This window comes from Fukomys damarensis, unplaced genomic scaffold (assembly GCF_012274545.1).
Source record: "Fukomys damarensis isolate Sample0158 unplaced genomic scaffold, DMR_v1.0_HiC HiC_scaffold_17, whole genome shotgun sequence".
Lineage (NCBI taxonomy): Eukaryota > Metazoa > Chordata > Mammalia > Rodentia > Bathyergidae > Fukomys > Fukomys damarensis.
In genome coordinates, this window is record NW_022900929.1 from 9,199,879 (window position 1) to 9,216,043 (window position 16,165).

General features: G+C 41.4%; 1 protein-coding gene across 3 annotated transcripts in view; it reads right to left on the reverse strand.

Moving 5' to 3' along the window:
* The window catches only part of Elmo1 (engulfment and cell motility 1), a 463,267-nt gene that overhangs the window by 272,711 nt on the left and 174,391 nt on the right, over window positions 1-16,165 (reverse strand). For all 3 annotated transcript variants that reach the window (XM_019210008.2, XM_010640488.3, XM_019210009.1), the window contains one exon: window positions 8,203-8,307. In XM_019210008.2, coding sequence (XP_019065553.1) covers window positions 8,203-8,307 — 105 coding nt within the window. The remainder of the gene's footprint in view (window positions 1-8,202; window positions 8,308-16,165) is intronic.

Genomic DNA, 16,165 nt, shown 5'->3' on the forward strand with positions numbered 1-16,165 from the left:
TTTTTTTTTTTTTTTTTTTTTTTTTTTTTGTACCAGGGATCGAACTTAGGACCTTGCGCTTGCGAAACAGGCACCAAACTGCTGAGCCCAATCCCTGGCCCCTGCAGGTCGTTTTTGTATAGCAATAACAACTACAAAAGAAGAATTGCAGGTTATATACAAAACAAGCTGTTTCCAAGGTGTACTTTCCATTTTGTTGCTAGAAGCCTCAAGATGGTCTAAATTCTCTTGGGTAACACCATTTTGGGGTAAGATTTTATAAATCAACTGGGGAGAAGCTTCTTTTAAGAAAGGCTTTTACACTGGGCGTGATGGTATATACCTACAATTCCAGCACTCTTGGAGGCTGAGGCAAGAGGTTCAAAATTTTGAGCCTGGCCCGGCAGAGGCTTAGCCTTAGCCTTCAAAAATTTATAATCTAGTAAATATTCAATATTGTATATAAGGTTTGCTATAAAAAGGAGAGAGGGTATAGCCTCCCAATTTTAGAAGAAGGCTTAGTCACACAGCAAGAGCCTGTCTCAAAATCTAACAAAAAGGGCTGGGGATGTAGCTCAGTGTGAAGGCTCTGGGTTTAATGCTCAGTACTAAAAAAGTAAATCCTTTTATTTACAACTGAGCACCATATGAACTAAAACAGAGAAAAGGGACAGGTTTGTTCTGTTCCATGGTGTCCAACCATAAGAATGCCTCTCTAGGTAGCAATGTCATTGTTTCAAGCAAGTTCCCTGGGGAAGGAAGCAAGTCCTGAGGGATTCTGAAGCAATATGATCGATAAAATGGTGAAATGATTACTTACTCAATACAGTTAAAAAAAACTGTCAGCGAGTCTAGAATAGAATTTTCATGGCTTGTTACTGTTATGAAGCAACTGCTATGGCTTGTGTCTAGATGTCCCGCGAAGCCTCATGTGGTCAAAGGTGGGGCTTTTCAGAGGTGGCTGCATCAACAGTGTGTAATGCAGGGAGATGTAATGCTGGCATTGATTCACAGGGTGATGCTAGGATTGAGAGTGCTGCACCTTGGATGTGCATGCGATCTCCCCTAAGAGCACATAGCCTGGATAAGATATTAGGGACAGAAAGAGGGCTGCTGTTGTTGCTCACTATTTTGCTGCTTTGCTGCCCTCCTGCCTTCTGCCTGACATGAACTGTTTGTCCTCTATGATGACTCTCTGCCATGCCAGCCCACCTTGGAGCCAGCTAACTATGAACTAAATGCTCTACAAACTGTCAGACAAAATAAGCCTTTCCCAGTGTACCTTTTGGCTTAGGTATTTTGTCTCAGCAAGGAGAAAAGTAACTAAGATAATGTTCAATAAAGATCTGTTTTAAAATCCCCAAAGATGCAAGGAATTTCCCCAGATTAAAAAAAAAAATCAAACAAGCAAGGAAGTGCTGTCTTCTCTTGGTTTCCTCTTTCTGCCAGGCAGAAGCACACTCCATCTTTCTTCCTCATCCCCCTCCCCCGCCAACAGTTCCTGGAAATTCAGCTTGACAGATGTCTGAGAATGTTTTCTTAATGAGTCAATGAATGAATCAATGATTGTGAATGACAAAGGGGTTTTTCCTCCTTAGTTAGGTGCTTTCTTATCCTCTGAAAACATGGATTATTTTTGTTTTCCATGTACTATTTTTATCCTCGGACGACAGGAGCAGTAATAGGAACATCTCATTTGCATGCATTTGGTTTTTATTGTTGCACATTAAAAGTTTATCTGATTTTTTGAGGGGATGAGATTAATGCACAGCATGTTTCTGTCTGGCCATAATGCTGATGGGAAACCAGATGCCTTAAAGCGGCTTCTGAATGCCTGGCATCCTCATGCATGTGACTTCTCATGTAGCTAGAATGAAACCATAGAACTGAATTCTAGGGAGCTCTGTGGTGATATCTTCAGTGGGCTCCTTTAGTCCAAAAGTAACACTGTTTCAGTGTCAATAAAATAGTTTATAATATAGGGATATCTACAAAGAGATGGCCATAGCCTTCAAAGGATTTGCAATCTAGTAATAACAATTCAATTTTGTATATCAGGCTTATTATAAAAGGGAGGAAGGGTATAACCTCTCAATTTTAGAAGCAGCATCCAGACCAGGATAGATTTAAGATGGTCTTAACCAAATGCAGCTGTTAGTCTGATGGTCCTATGGACTTCCCATGTCTTCTGATCCTTCTTTCTGACTCTGTACCTTTTCTTCCAGGTCAAGAGGGTCAGGGCTGGTGTCTCCATCATACTCTGAGTCCAAGGACAAGAGACTGCAGAACTGAAAATAACCTGAGAATTACTCTCAAAGACTCAAGCTCAAATCACATCCATGCACTGGCTGTTTGTGTGACAGACATAATGGATGTCTGTCTCTCTGAGTGTCAGCTCCTGAGTCTATGAAATGGTGGTAGCAAAGCCTACCTCCTACAAGTTTCTAGAAGGCTGAGCTCTGCAGTGTGCCTCCTATGATAACTAACCTGCAGTAAGAATCCATTTTCTCTGATCAAATGAGAAGATGGATATAAACACAAAGTATTAGTTGATCTTGAAGTTGTTGCAGCATTTTTGTTAAGTATTTCTTATTTTCCTGCTCTACCTTAACCTTGGCTCAGGTTTCTCTGCCATTCCTTTCTGCTCTGTGGCTGGATCTTGGCTCCCACAAGGATCAACACAGCTCCTGAGCAAAAGGGAAACTATGGTATTTGGGTTTCTTGGTAGTGACCAGTGAAAATTAAATACACGTGAACACAGCTTCTAAATCCAAAGATTTTATTTCCAATGGACTCACCAAGCTTCTTTCTTCCAAGGCACCAAGAATTGCTATTCCAGGGAAGAGGATAAAAAAAAACAATATGGAACATCCTCATCTCCTTTCATCTGATCTCTGAATGCTGACAGCACAATCATGGAGAGTGAACCAAGGGCCACCTTCTACCTGTGGTCTTCAGAGAGAGCCTAACACAACTCCCTTGGTGGGAAAGGCACAGAGGGAAGCATCTCTAAAAAGAAGAGTAATTATGTCCACAGTAAATAAGATTCAGAAGTCTGAAATCATGTGATGCCTCCAGATTTTACTCCTCACACCGTGGGATGCTCCAATGTGAAATTTCTCCTTGAGTTCTGTGCCCATCCAAGCATGGGGTAATTCAAGTACATCTGCTACCTCACTGCTTTCATTAGTACACAGCTACAAAAGTTTATTCAAATATTACATTAGACACCAAACTGCCCAAAGAAATTCATGTGGCAAGAATACACCTGTTACAGGCTGCTGTGATTCTATGATGATCAAGAGAGAGAGAAAAGTGACTGAGGGTCACTGTGTGCTAGGCAGTGTAGGAGGGGCTAGGAATTTAAGTGAACTTTATTGCCTACTCACAAGGAGTTCATAATGAATTAGAGGAGACAGAAGATACATACATTTAAAGCTACAGATGCTTATACAGAAGCTGAACTGCAAGTGTGTGCAGGGTGTAGCACTAGTATAGGGCTAGGAATCTTCTGCAGAGAGGAGCTCTGCTTGAAGATGCTCCCCAGATCACTGGTGTGGGAGGTGCAGATGGGCACAAGGAAGAGTGAGAGCAAGGAGCCACAGTGGGCATCTGCCCAGTCTGCTGAGGACCTGCCATCATTTTGTGGGGACAAAGGATTTGTTGGCAGTGCAGAGGACAGAGAAGAAAAGAACGTGGTGGTAAGTGAGAGATAAAGCCACAGAGATAGGCTGTGGGCCAGGGGCGGTCCTTGAAGCACTCTGAACCATGTTTAGAAACATCAGCCAAGCAGCTGGAGTGGAAGATGAGCAGACAGAAGAATGAGGTCGTGTAAAGGGGTAGAATATAGAGAATGAGGTCCTGGGCTCTGCTGCCCATATCTCATGGTCTGCTACCCAGGGCCACCACCTACACCGACATCCCACATACACACCCTCTTCAGTCTGGATTCTCCAGGGAACTGCGGACCTGTGCTACCTCACTTATGACCTCATGCCTCACCCATTTATTCCCTGGAGCCAGAACTTTCCCTCTTCCTTGGAGACAGTCCAGTTTCCATTAGCTCCAACCTGACTGCCTCTCCCTCTTGCCAAGCCCACTGCCCTAGTTAAGTGACCATCACTTCTCCTCTATTTCCTGTTTTTTTTTTTTTTTGTGCCTCTAGCCTTTATTTGTCAGGCCATCTTCTAATGAGTGAGTCTTTTAAAATTCATTCTTACCATCTTTACTTAATTTTCCTGTTTTTTTTTTTTTTTTTGTGCCTCTAGCCTTTATTTGTCAGGCCATCTTCTAATGAGTGAGTCTTTTAAAATTCATTCTTACCATCTTTACTTAAAACTCCAGAAATTCTCTCTGCCTTTAGGTCCAAACAAACACCATAAGATGGCTTCACCTGCCCATGAGGAACATCGGTCTCTCAGGCTATGATCACACTGCCATTCCCACCTGCTGTTTGCTAGCTGTGTCTCTGCCCAGAGCACCCAATATCACCCACTGTCAGATCCCCTCCCTGGGAGTACTTGGCAGCCTTTTCTCCACATGGTTAACTAGAAAGACCCAACCTAGATACCACTGCTTGACCTGACCTTCGTTATCTGTGGCAACGGCTCTCCTCTGAGCAGGCTCTCCCTTCAAAGATACATCCCAAGTGACTTGGAAATTGCCTCCTGTTTGTTCCTTCCCCCATTACACCCACATCCCTCTGTTATGTCCCCCCAAAGCCTCTTATGGTCAGAGGTAGCTAAATCTGAAATGTTTGAGGCTGGGATTAAGAGCATGTGATTACTAAATCACTACACATGAGTGAGTGGTTCAGCACAACCCTAACTAATCCTGGTATTCTAGATGAAAGAGGCAGTAAGATGGGTAACGCTCGGCTGGGGATTTAGCTCAGTGGTTCCGCCGCCTGCCTTGCAAGCACAAGGACCCGAGTTCCATCCCCGGTACCAAAAAAAAAAAAAAAAAAAAAAAAGATGGGTAATGCTCCCTTGTTGCCTTTGCTATCTTGTGCATGCCATGTTGTTTCTCCTATGTGATGACTGTCTGCTGTCTACCCTGCCTTGGAGCCAGCCAATTACAGACTGAAACCTCTATGAACTGTAAGCCAAATAAACCCCTACCCCTCTAACTTTGGGTGTTGGGTATTTTGTCTCAGCAATGAGAGAAAAGCAATTAACAACCCTCTGTTTCCATCTTGGACATAAATTCCCCAATTCCAGGACTCATGGGCATTCTATTTTCTACCACCCAACTCCTTGTCCAGGAATACACACAGCCTGACAAGGTCCACAGTCAGAGTCCTGGGGCCGTGTGCATTTGAGAGTCATGCAGAGGAAGAGAAAGATATCAGAGAGCCTAAGCAAGGACAACAAGCTGAGAATCAAGACAGCACTGGCTGTGGGGCAAGAAGAGAGGGTCACTGGAAACACCACCAGGTCAACAGAAGCAGAGGCACATGCTGAGCTTGGCACTTGGCAGCAGGGCTTTGGGAAAATATGGGGCAGGAGTGTAGGGCCCAGCTGGACAGCTGAGTGGCAGGTGAGTTAGAACACGGGAGAAGAAGAACACACACAGGTACAGAGCGGCCGAGGAATGTGACATCTGGGGATGGAGGGTGTCAAAGACAAAGGAATATTTGTGCATGCATATGTGTGCATGTGCATATGAGTGCGTGAATGCACTTGTGTTACAATTCCTTTTTCAAACATCTCAACTGTAATCCTGAATGGCAAAGAAAGGCAACAATGAGACTAGATTCAGGCAATGATAAGCATTTATCAAATGAAAGATGTACATAACAAGAGAATGACTACATTTATTCAGGAGATATAGATTGCAAAAATATAGATTTTATCAAAATATAAATTTTTAAAAGTAAACTCTAGTTTTGAAGGGGACCGTTTGGCTCATAGATAAAAATGTAAGGAGCACCTGGAATCACTCTTCCCATTCTTTATGCCCTAGTGCAACGTCACTGGGGACAAAGTCTCAATGTCCTCTAAGATCCACTAATGGCATGCTTTCATGTAAATAACTTAGGCTTTCCATCTATTGGTTACTGCCACAAAGCCAGATGGGACCTGGAACACACTGAGGAAGGGACACTTTGGGAAAAAAATACAGACATCTGAGATATAGGAATCTCACCCAACAAAGCAAAGTGCAAGTGAACCAAAACGGCCGTAGTTTTCCTCAGATGTAGGTTTTTTAAAGTCTATCACACCTTTCATGTTGCCATGGTATTAATTTCACTTAACAGTTTAGAGAAAACATTGAAGAAAACACATTTAAAACATTAAATTACTTTCAGGGGACATATGCTTCCTATGCAATTAACAATACCTTCAGCACCAATAAGCTCTAATTTTGAAGACATTCATCTGCAAACATTCATCAGTTGATAGCAAATTCAATTTCTACTTGGCTTCTACTTTTCACACATGTAATTCTCCAAGGCTATACACTACACAGTATCTCAAAACTACTAATTTATTTACTATGAAAGCAGATTACATTCCTAGAAAATATCTGTTCAATAAATATACAGACATATAAGTCAAATCAAAATCGTATGAAAGAGCAATTTTCTTAGGCAGGACTGCATTTCTGACCAAGCACTTGATCTCAAATCTTTCAGAGAAATGACTGTAAAATTCTCTTTATAGTCGAATTACAAGTAATATTTCAGAAGAAGTCAAGGTTTCCAAAATTGCATATATCGAAAATCATATGAATTTACAATATACTGCCTACAGAGATCACAAAGACCTGGCAAGATGTACTCAAGGCAGCAGGGCGGTGGGTATAGCTTTTCAGCATGCAAGCCACCCACAGGTTACTGGTTTGGGACAGTAGCTCCCCACGCTGCATGGCAACAACCAAAGAAAGATGCTCATACCTTTCCAAATGTCCTTGGGGGAATACTGTCCAGCTGAAAGCCATCAAGCCTCCTATTTATAGAAGCAACTCTGGACCAAACAAAAGGATGAGGCCATGTTTAAGTGACTGGATACTGAGTGCCACGGCTCAAACCCAAGCCTCCAGGAAACTGGAGGCACTGAGAATGCAGTGGAGAATGTCAGAGTAGTGAACATCCTTTAACCTGATGTTCAGTTTGGGCTACTCTTCCTACTTTAGGTAATTTGTTTCATCAAATGCTTTTTAGCTGGGTGAGGTGGTGCATGCCTGTAACTCCAGCACCTTAGGAGGCTGAGGCAGGAGGACTGCAAATTGGAGCCCAGCGAAGGCAACTTAGTGAGACCCTATCTCAAAATAACAACTGAAAAAGGGCCAGGGTATGCAGCTAAGTGGGAAGCTCCTGGTGTCAATTCTCAGCACTGCAAAAAACAAAACAAAAAATCCTTTCTAGGGCTGGGGATTTAGTTCAGTGGTTCTGCCGCCTGCCTTGCAAGCACAAGACCTGAGTTCGATTTCCAGTACCAAAAATTTAAAAATCCTTTCTAATCACAAACTAGTCATCATTTTAACTCCTTGCTGATTCTTCGTGCCATTTCCTCACTTCCTGCCTAATCTAAATCTTGGATCTGCCGCTTGTTGCATTCCATGCCTGTGACCTCTGCTCCCTGAGGACAGGAGAGAGGGATCATCAGGAACCAGAGCTCCAACTGTGCGACCAGGGTGGACAGACAAGCATTTTACATCATCGTCACTTCCGGCTTCATTCACTCACATTCTCTCCCTGTTGGGCAGGTGGCCTCTTCTGTGTCACGGAGAAAACAGAGCCCTCCGCCTCCACCAACTAACCTATCTGAGTCACTTGACTTGCCCACTCAGCTGCAAAGCATGAGAAAGCATTTCTCTCTCTCCCTCAAGCCTTTCCTTGTTCTTTTTATCTTATTGAATCTGCAGAATTAGACTGAAGAGAAGCAATGCACAGCAAGAGCAAGATTTTTGATAAATAGTTCATTTCTGTTCTTTGTTATTTAAGTCTTTCTCACAATTCAGTATTGAACTATATAAAACATTTTCCCAGAATTAATTTTTTTTTAAATGCCATCATATGGAAAAAAAATTAAAAGGTTAAAAAAAATCCTTATTTCAGTAACCCTGATCAGTGTCATTTAATTTTAACATTTTAGTTTACTGAGTGATGAATGCTGAAACAGTGGAGTTATTCATCTAAAGGTAATACCTCTATACTTGCAAGTTTGACTTGGAATTCAGTAGGAAGCTTAAGGGCGTGAAAGAGGCCTACAGGCTTACCCGGATGTAGGCATCCTGGTGGTGCTTGGCAAAGTACAGCATGTTGTCCAGAGCCAACATTCCAGGAGGGGTCTGGGTGAAGTCCATGGCAGGGTTGACATGATTCTGGAGTGAAAACAAAAGGTTCTGTGAGGCTAGTTCTTCAACAGACTTCACCCATCCTCAGGGCATTGGTTTCCTCCTGAAGATAGAAATACTACAAAGCAAACTGCAGATAACTTAATTCTGATGACCCTTTCTGTTTCTGTGGAAACCACCCAGGTCTGAGAGAGGGACATCTTTCAGCCCCATAGGTTCAGCGAAATCATCTCTGGGGAGTCCCAGAGCTTAGTAAAGTAGGATAATTCTTGGACATATCACACTGCGAAATCATGAAGATAACAGAAATTAATTGTATTTCTGGCGCCTTGATGAAATGAAACTGACAGCATCTGGCAAGAGAGACTGGGATGAAGCCACGCCTCTGCCATTTGTCTGTGACACAGGCTCCAGGACATCTGTCTACCCCATGCCTTCCTTATCCTCACATGTGAGGTGAAGTATGGCCTTGCCTGTTGATAGAGGAGTTGAGAACTTTTGCAGGTTACGCCACCCACAGCCTCTAAGAAAAGACAGTGGACACAATTCAGATGTCCACAGGGTCCTAACATCTCCCTGCCGTCAGGGGCATGTCTACCATCACAGTCCCTACACATGGCACAACGGAATATATGACATGTGTCTCACTGGTAACAAGCTTGGCAGAACTCAATTCTCTTTGTGTTTGAGATCATCCACTGCACCCCACGGGGACCCTCATTCAGACAGCAAACCCCACTCCACCATTTACTGCTGAAAATGAGCACCAAAAGCTACCCTGAAAATGCAAATCTAAATGGTGAATGATTAAAGGAAAGGTGTATTTTTTCTTTTCACATCAAACAGATGAAAAGACAGTTAAAGACAAATTGTTGTTGCTATATAGAAATGCTACTGATTTTCCACATGTTGGTTTTGTATCCTTCAACCTTACTGAATTCACTTAGTACTTCTCTGTTTGGACAAAGCTGCTACAATTTTCTATACATAAAATCATGTCATCTGCAAACAGGGACAACTTGACTTCCTTCATCCCAATTTGTGTAACTTTGATTTCTTTCTCTTGCTGAATACCTCTGGCTAATGCTTTGAGTAGCACACTGAATAGAAGCTGTGAAAATAGGCACCTCATGCCACCACAAAAATGGCACTCATGGGATAACACAGTTGGTAATTAGCTAGATTTAACTCTCCCACAATGTACACATCCTTCAAAACACCATCTTGCACAAGATAAAAATCACACTAGGTTATCTGTCAATAAAAAACATGTTTTTAATAGATAAATATTCTGAGTATTAAAGCAACCCGTTTTTACCTCATGATCCAGACAATGACATGAAATGACACAGTTTCATTGTGATTCAGAATATTTTTTAATACATACCTTGCATCTCTGATTTGTTAGGGAAATTTTGGCTAACTGCAATTTTTTTTTTCTAATTCTAGTGCAGGAAGACTTTTTCATTCACTTCTACAAGGTTCAAACCACCCATACTTTTCTATAGTATTCAAGAGTACATCTAAACTATCGTTCCCAAGCTTATTTGAAATTTTGTTTAAAAGCCAATAAATAACACATGCATCATGAAAGACTGTGCTGCCACAGAGCCACAGCTCTGGGTTCAAGAATCCCCCTGTTCGTCACATGTGTCCAACCTGCATCACTGTGATGATTTCAGTATTTTATCCCAATTCATTTGTTAAAATGTTGGGATGTTTTAAAAATACCGAAGTACTACTACCAATGATAAAAAAAATCTCATAAAATAAATATAATTGTAACAAAGAATGAAAACTATTCAATATGTCAAATGCAGGGCAGTTCCATCTTAGTGTGATATTTAAGAGAGGAAGAGGGTCCCAGCTCTTATTCACTAGTGGATAAAAGGTAGAATAAAAGACTGGAAATAAAGAACATGATATTTAGTCTAAGGAATAACTTATATGTAAAGATTTTCTATTTTAGTTATTTAAGAATACTGGAAATTCTTTCTTACACATAAATTGATTTCTCTGATACATCAGATTTTCATGAATTTAAGTAAAAACTTTGTGGGCTGGGGATTTAACTCAGTGATTCCACTGCCTGCCTCACAAGTGAAAGGTCCCAAGTTCGATCTCTGATACAGCTGAGACCTTTCTGGGTGCTAGCATTTTACACTTTACATATATTAAATCTCACAATGCCCTGATCCACTAGGTACTGCTGCTAATACCCCCATTTTACAGATGAAGAAAAGGAGCCACTTCAGACTCCCGTTCCCAGCCCCTTACACCTGGCACTGGCTGAGCAGGCAGTGTCTTCTTTGGATAATGCATCTCACCAATCTTTTGTTCCTACTGTTTTCCTTCCCACCAGCCTAGCAACTGAGTACATTTATTTTGGTACAGCCAGCATTCAGGCTTTACATGGCCTGAAAAGTTTATTTGGTGAGTATGTAGATACATCTATATTAGCCATCATGCAAATGGAGCCAGCCAACAAAGGAGAGTAAGCCAGATATCAAAAGGAAAAGCATAACATTTATTTCAAACCTAGTTCTAGCATCGGTCTATGTGTCTATTCTTTTAAAAATGCATAAAAAATACAATCAAGTGAAAAAATCAAGTTTTCTAAATATAATTCCAATCCCATCCTTAAAATTATGCTATTAGTTGAGCTGACCAGGGAGGAGATCCTCATGACTCAAGAATCACCATGTCTGTTTGAATTTTGCACCCATAATCCCCTTGAAGCCTTCTTCAATCTATCACACTCTTCCTCAGGCACATGTGGGTGCCAAATAGGTCACTACTGCTTTCAAACAATCCTTACAGATAAAAACAGTACTATGCAGTTGTACCTTGGTTTCCATGAAGGAATGGTTCCAGGATTGTCTGTGGGTACCAAAATCTTGAGGTGCTAGTAAGTCTCTTCTGTATACTGGAGTAGTATCTTGCACTTGGCTTGTGCAGATCTTCTGTATACTGTAAATCGCTCCTAGATTACTTAAAATACCTAACACAACGTAAATGCTATGGCAGTGGCTGTCATACTGTATTGCTTAGGGAGAATAACAAGCAAAAAAGTCTACACATGATCAATAGATATGAAGTATTTAAAAAAAATTTCCAGTCTGCAGTGGATTAAATCTCTATATGAGAATCCGTGGATATGGAGGGTAGCACCAGTCTGTGGTTTATTGCTAATAGTTCTCTTAAAGAGCCAGATAGCTAATTAGTAAATCACCCTAACGAAATACCAGATACTATGTGGCAGGCATTGTACAAAGTCATATATATATATATGCTCTTTTTTTTTTTTTTTTTGTACCAAGGATTGAACTTGGGACCTTGTGCTTGTGAGGCAGGTGGCAGAACCACTGAGCTAAATCCGCAGCAAGCTCTTAATCTTCGTAAAACCTTCACAAGGTCAATGCTATCAGTGTCTTCCTTTGAGAAGAGAGAAACTGAGGCACTGAGGGTGTGGGCTGCTTCTCTAGAGTTTCAGAGTCAGTATACAGTAAACTCAGAGCACGAGTTTGGAGGCCAAAGTCTGTAGTGTTCACTGACTGATCTAATTGTGGCAAATTTCACAAAGACATCCACTGTGGGTCCCCAACTGTCAGTCGTCTTCAATCAATATTATTCCCTCAGGCAGAATGGGCCTGTCATCCATTCTCTTTAATAAAAGCTGTAATTTCTCTACCCCTCCCAGACATTATAACAGACTAAAGTCTCTCTTACAGTCAATGAACCATGTCCTAATTGTCTCCAACAAATAGGCTCTTACTAAACAAAAGCCAATTAGAAAATTGCTTTTGATTTTCAATGATTTGCTCAAAATTAAAAGGAGTAATTATATTTTAGATGAAAAATCTTGTAGTTGGGGGTAAACTATGCCTCTTCTTTGTCTCCCTCTCCCCCCCCTCAATCCCTCCCTCTCTCCTTTCTTCTTTCTTTCCTTTCAACTTTAGGTATCACTTTCCTATCCTCTCTTTCTTGAACTGACTGTTTTCTTTTATTTTCTTGATTTTAATAGTCAGTGAAATAATTTACAGCCATGAATTTTCTATATTGGGAAAAAGAAAAAATATTATAGGCCAAAATACATGTACGCTTTCTGTACTGTGACAAAAATACTCTGAGAATCCAGCAAGGCGAAGAGCTCCCCCCACCTTTCTTATTTATGAGATGCTCTGGGTACAGATTTATTTTCTTTTCTTGTTCCATGTTATTTTTTTCCACCTATCTTAAAATGGGAGCTGCAAGAGCTTTGATAAATAACTTGAAATTTCCCTTGTTTTACTGCAAAGCCCGTGTACCTCTACATCCTTCTGAAACGTCATTTGTTAGTTCCTACACAAGTGCTGCTCTGTGAATCACAGCAGACAGTTCTCAGCCCCGAGAGTAAAAGGAATGGCTGCTTCTCTTTCCAAAGCACCAAAGTCTGTCACTTGAAGAATGTGGCACCAACCAGAGGGAGACACCACTAGTTATTTTATGGTGGGCACCCCGTGTGCGGTTTGCTATCTAGGTCCTGGAAATCAGTTTCTCTTCTGCTACCCACAGGCCAGTTTTATGTTTTAGGCTGAATTATTTCAACCATACATCTAGGGAAGGTTTTAAGCTTTAAGACAGAAAATCTCTGTGTCTGTTTGGGTCATACACCACAGTAGAGAAAGGGGTGGACTGTAAATATAACCCTTTATTTCATAGATGAGGAAACCATGCTTCTGGTGAAGAGAGGTACTCAAAATTTGTGTGGGCATTCACCTCCTGCAAAGCAACAACTGCTGGCAACCACTCCCAGAGTCTCTGACTGGTTATACTGGGGGTGGGAGCCACAAATTTGCATCTCTACCAAATCCCCAGGTGATGCAATTCTTGTGGCGGATGCAGTTCTCATGCTGAGACCCACTAGAGGACAGAATGACGCATCACAACTGACTCGGGTAACATCGAAGAAGATCCAGAACTCTTGTCCACCAATTTCCTGAATCCCACTTGGCACCCACTCCATTGTGCTCTAACTCACTGGTTAAAATATTAACTACACTTGCTGTTCATCTGCTTTGCGATTAGACCTCTCATCCATTAAACAAATTTCTTTATCCCAAAAAGGGTATTATAATTTAGAAGACTCTCACTTATTCTATTGCTGTAATTTCTAACTGAAATAATACATACTAGCACCTCCACAGGAAGCTGTTATCAGTCAATATTTTCTACACTTGAGTGCTTCCTGGTTGGGAAAGTAGGGCTGGCACTAGCCTGAGTGATTTTTAAATGATCTATGTTTTTCAATTACCAATGCCATGCTAGTCCTTCATTAGTGTGGAAAATAAAGAGATGATTACAATAATGTCTGCCAGATGGCAGATCTAGAAGGCCTCTGAGGATTTAGGAGTTAATATTGCTATTATATGAGTCCCTAAATTTGCTGCACAAATATAGCATTAAAAGCAAACTTTAAAGCAAAATACACTGAGTGAATATGTATCTAGTCTATGGAAGCCCATTCAAAAACTTCTGAGTCTAGCTGTGTAATGTCACAGAAGCAGGGTTACCCAGAAGATCCGTAAACCCTCCACATCTCTCTCCCCTCACCTGCCCACCTAAGAGGAATAAGTAGGACAGTGTTTCAACTGGCATCCTGGAGCAACAGTCCTCTACATAACCACATCTAAAAGTTCTCTGGGGAGCTGTCAAAAGTCCTGAAGTTCAGGCTGCACCCCAAATAGGTTCAATGAAAAACTCTGGGAGACGGCTCTTTTGTAAATGGGAAGAGGACCAACAGATGGAGGGAGAAGGGAGGAAAGGAGGAGAGGGTGATGTAAAAAGAATTAAGATCTGTTATATGCATGTACCAACTGCCCAGGATGAGTATAATTATTATGTACTACAAATATGTACCAATAAAAATTAAAAATCTAAGAAAAAGAGAAAGTGCAACTCAGAGACAAACAACTGAACTCTTACAGCTTTCCAGGGACTCAGATGTCCATCCAAGGTCAAGGATCACTTTTCCAAACCAGTCCTCAAAGTTTACAAGCATCGGAACCTCCTAGAGGGTTTACTGCAGCCCAAGTTGCTGGCCCACCTCTGGTTATGGTCCAGGAGATGTGGGATGAAGCTCCAGCTATGCAATTCATACCCATCCCCGCATGTTGCACCTGATTTCTGGACCACATTATATAGCCATTGCTCTAAATCACAGTAACCAAATATAGGAGAGTAGGGACCTCTACCCGCTAGGTGATGAAGCTGAAACCTTGGATGTCCTGTAATATCTATTGGTTTAGGCAACTACTCTTATTGGAATAACTGCTTTGTGCAGGACATTTATTCTCTGACTTGACAAAGCTCACTATTCTCTCACCTGATGCTCTCATGCACTTACATGAGGCTCTTGAAAGCATGTGATTTCATAACTAGACCAGTGTTCCCAATACAATTTAGATCTATTATGGCTCCCGAAAGCCTCAGTATTCGGAAGTTAAATGGGTCATGAGGGTGCTATACTCATCAAGGGATTGTCCACTGACAAGCTCACAGATGAATGTTTTAGGAGGTAAGGCCTGGTTAGAACAGGAGGGTAACTGGGGTGTGTCCTGGAAGGGTATATTCTGGTTCTCAGCTCCTCCTTTCCCTCTCTGCTTCCTGGCTGCCTTGAAGTGAGCAACTTTCCTCTGTCAGGCCCTTCTACCATGATATTCCTGCCTTGTGGCCAGCTGACCATGGACTGAATCTTCTGCAATTGTGATCCAAAATAAATCTCTCCTTCTTTAAGCTATGTATTTAGTAATAGGTGTTAGGTATTTGTCCCAATAATGGGAAAGTGGCTAATGCTGTCCCAAAGATCCCTACAAGTAATCTGTAGAAATTTCAGATTTGGATATTGGACCCTCTCCATGATATTCAAGAAAAATCAATAGTTTGGGAAAAATAAGATAGTCTATCAGTTCTTACTTAAGACAGAAGAGAAGACAAACACTTGCTGAGGACCAGAAAAATACCTGTTAACAAGTATTGCCATTCGTACTGGTGGGTATAGTGCCAAGGAGTCTAAATGCATGATTTTCAGTTGATCTTCCCAACTCTACTCTGAGGCAAGTGTGAGGAAAAAGGGAAAGATTCTAATTCTCCATATGAAGGTCCAAACTCACAGCTGCAGTAAGATCACAGCTAGTAAGTAGCAGTCACTACTACAACTTCATAGCTGTTTTTCTTACTTAGATGAAAAAGGTCTTTGGAGACAAGGAATATGAGCCCTATTAACAAGAAGGAATTTAATCACAGAAATGTAGTCTTGTAATAAAGACTTTTTAGAAATTTAAGCACATCTATAGAATAAAGGGAATCTGACTTATATGCAATTTTTAAAGCATAGCTCTTCATCATTAAAATGTGATTCTTTGAAGTAAAGCACAAAGAATCCTCACAAAAGAAACACCCAGCAAGCTGTTCAAGATTCAGGCCAACAAATTCTAAGCCACCTCAATTGCCTGCTGTACTTTCCTCTAGGCTGCACAGTGTTCCCTTTGCCTTCTCAACACTTCTCTTAGTCTCTCTAATTCTCTTTAGATGTTCTACAGCCCAGGACAGCTTGCAAGCATTCCTGTAACTGAGAACTAAGAGAACAGACAATGAGTAAAGAGGAGTCAATTTCACACGGCAGCAAAAAGGAGCATGAATATAAGCATAATAAAAAAACAGGTTGTTCCACTACTCAGGGCTTGGGACAAGTCCCGCAAGAACAGAGCACACAGTTTCACGCTGCAAGCCAACTCCAAACACACAGGAAAACATACAACAGAAGGTGGTCAGGGGCAGGGATTTAGCGCAGTGGTTCTGTAGCCTGCCTTGTAAGCACAAGGTCTGGAGTTCGATCCCTGATACA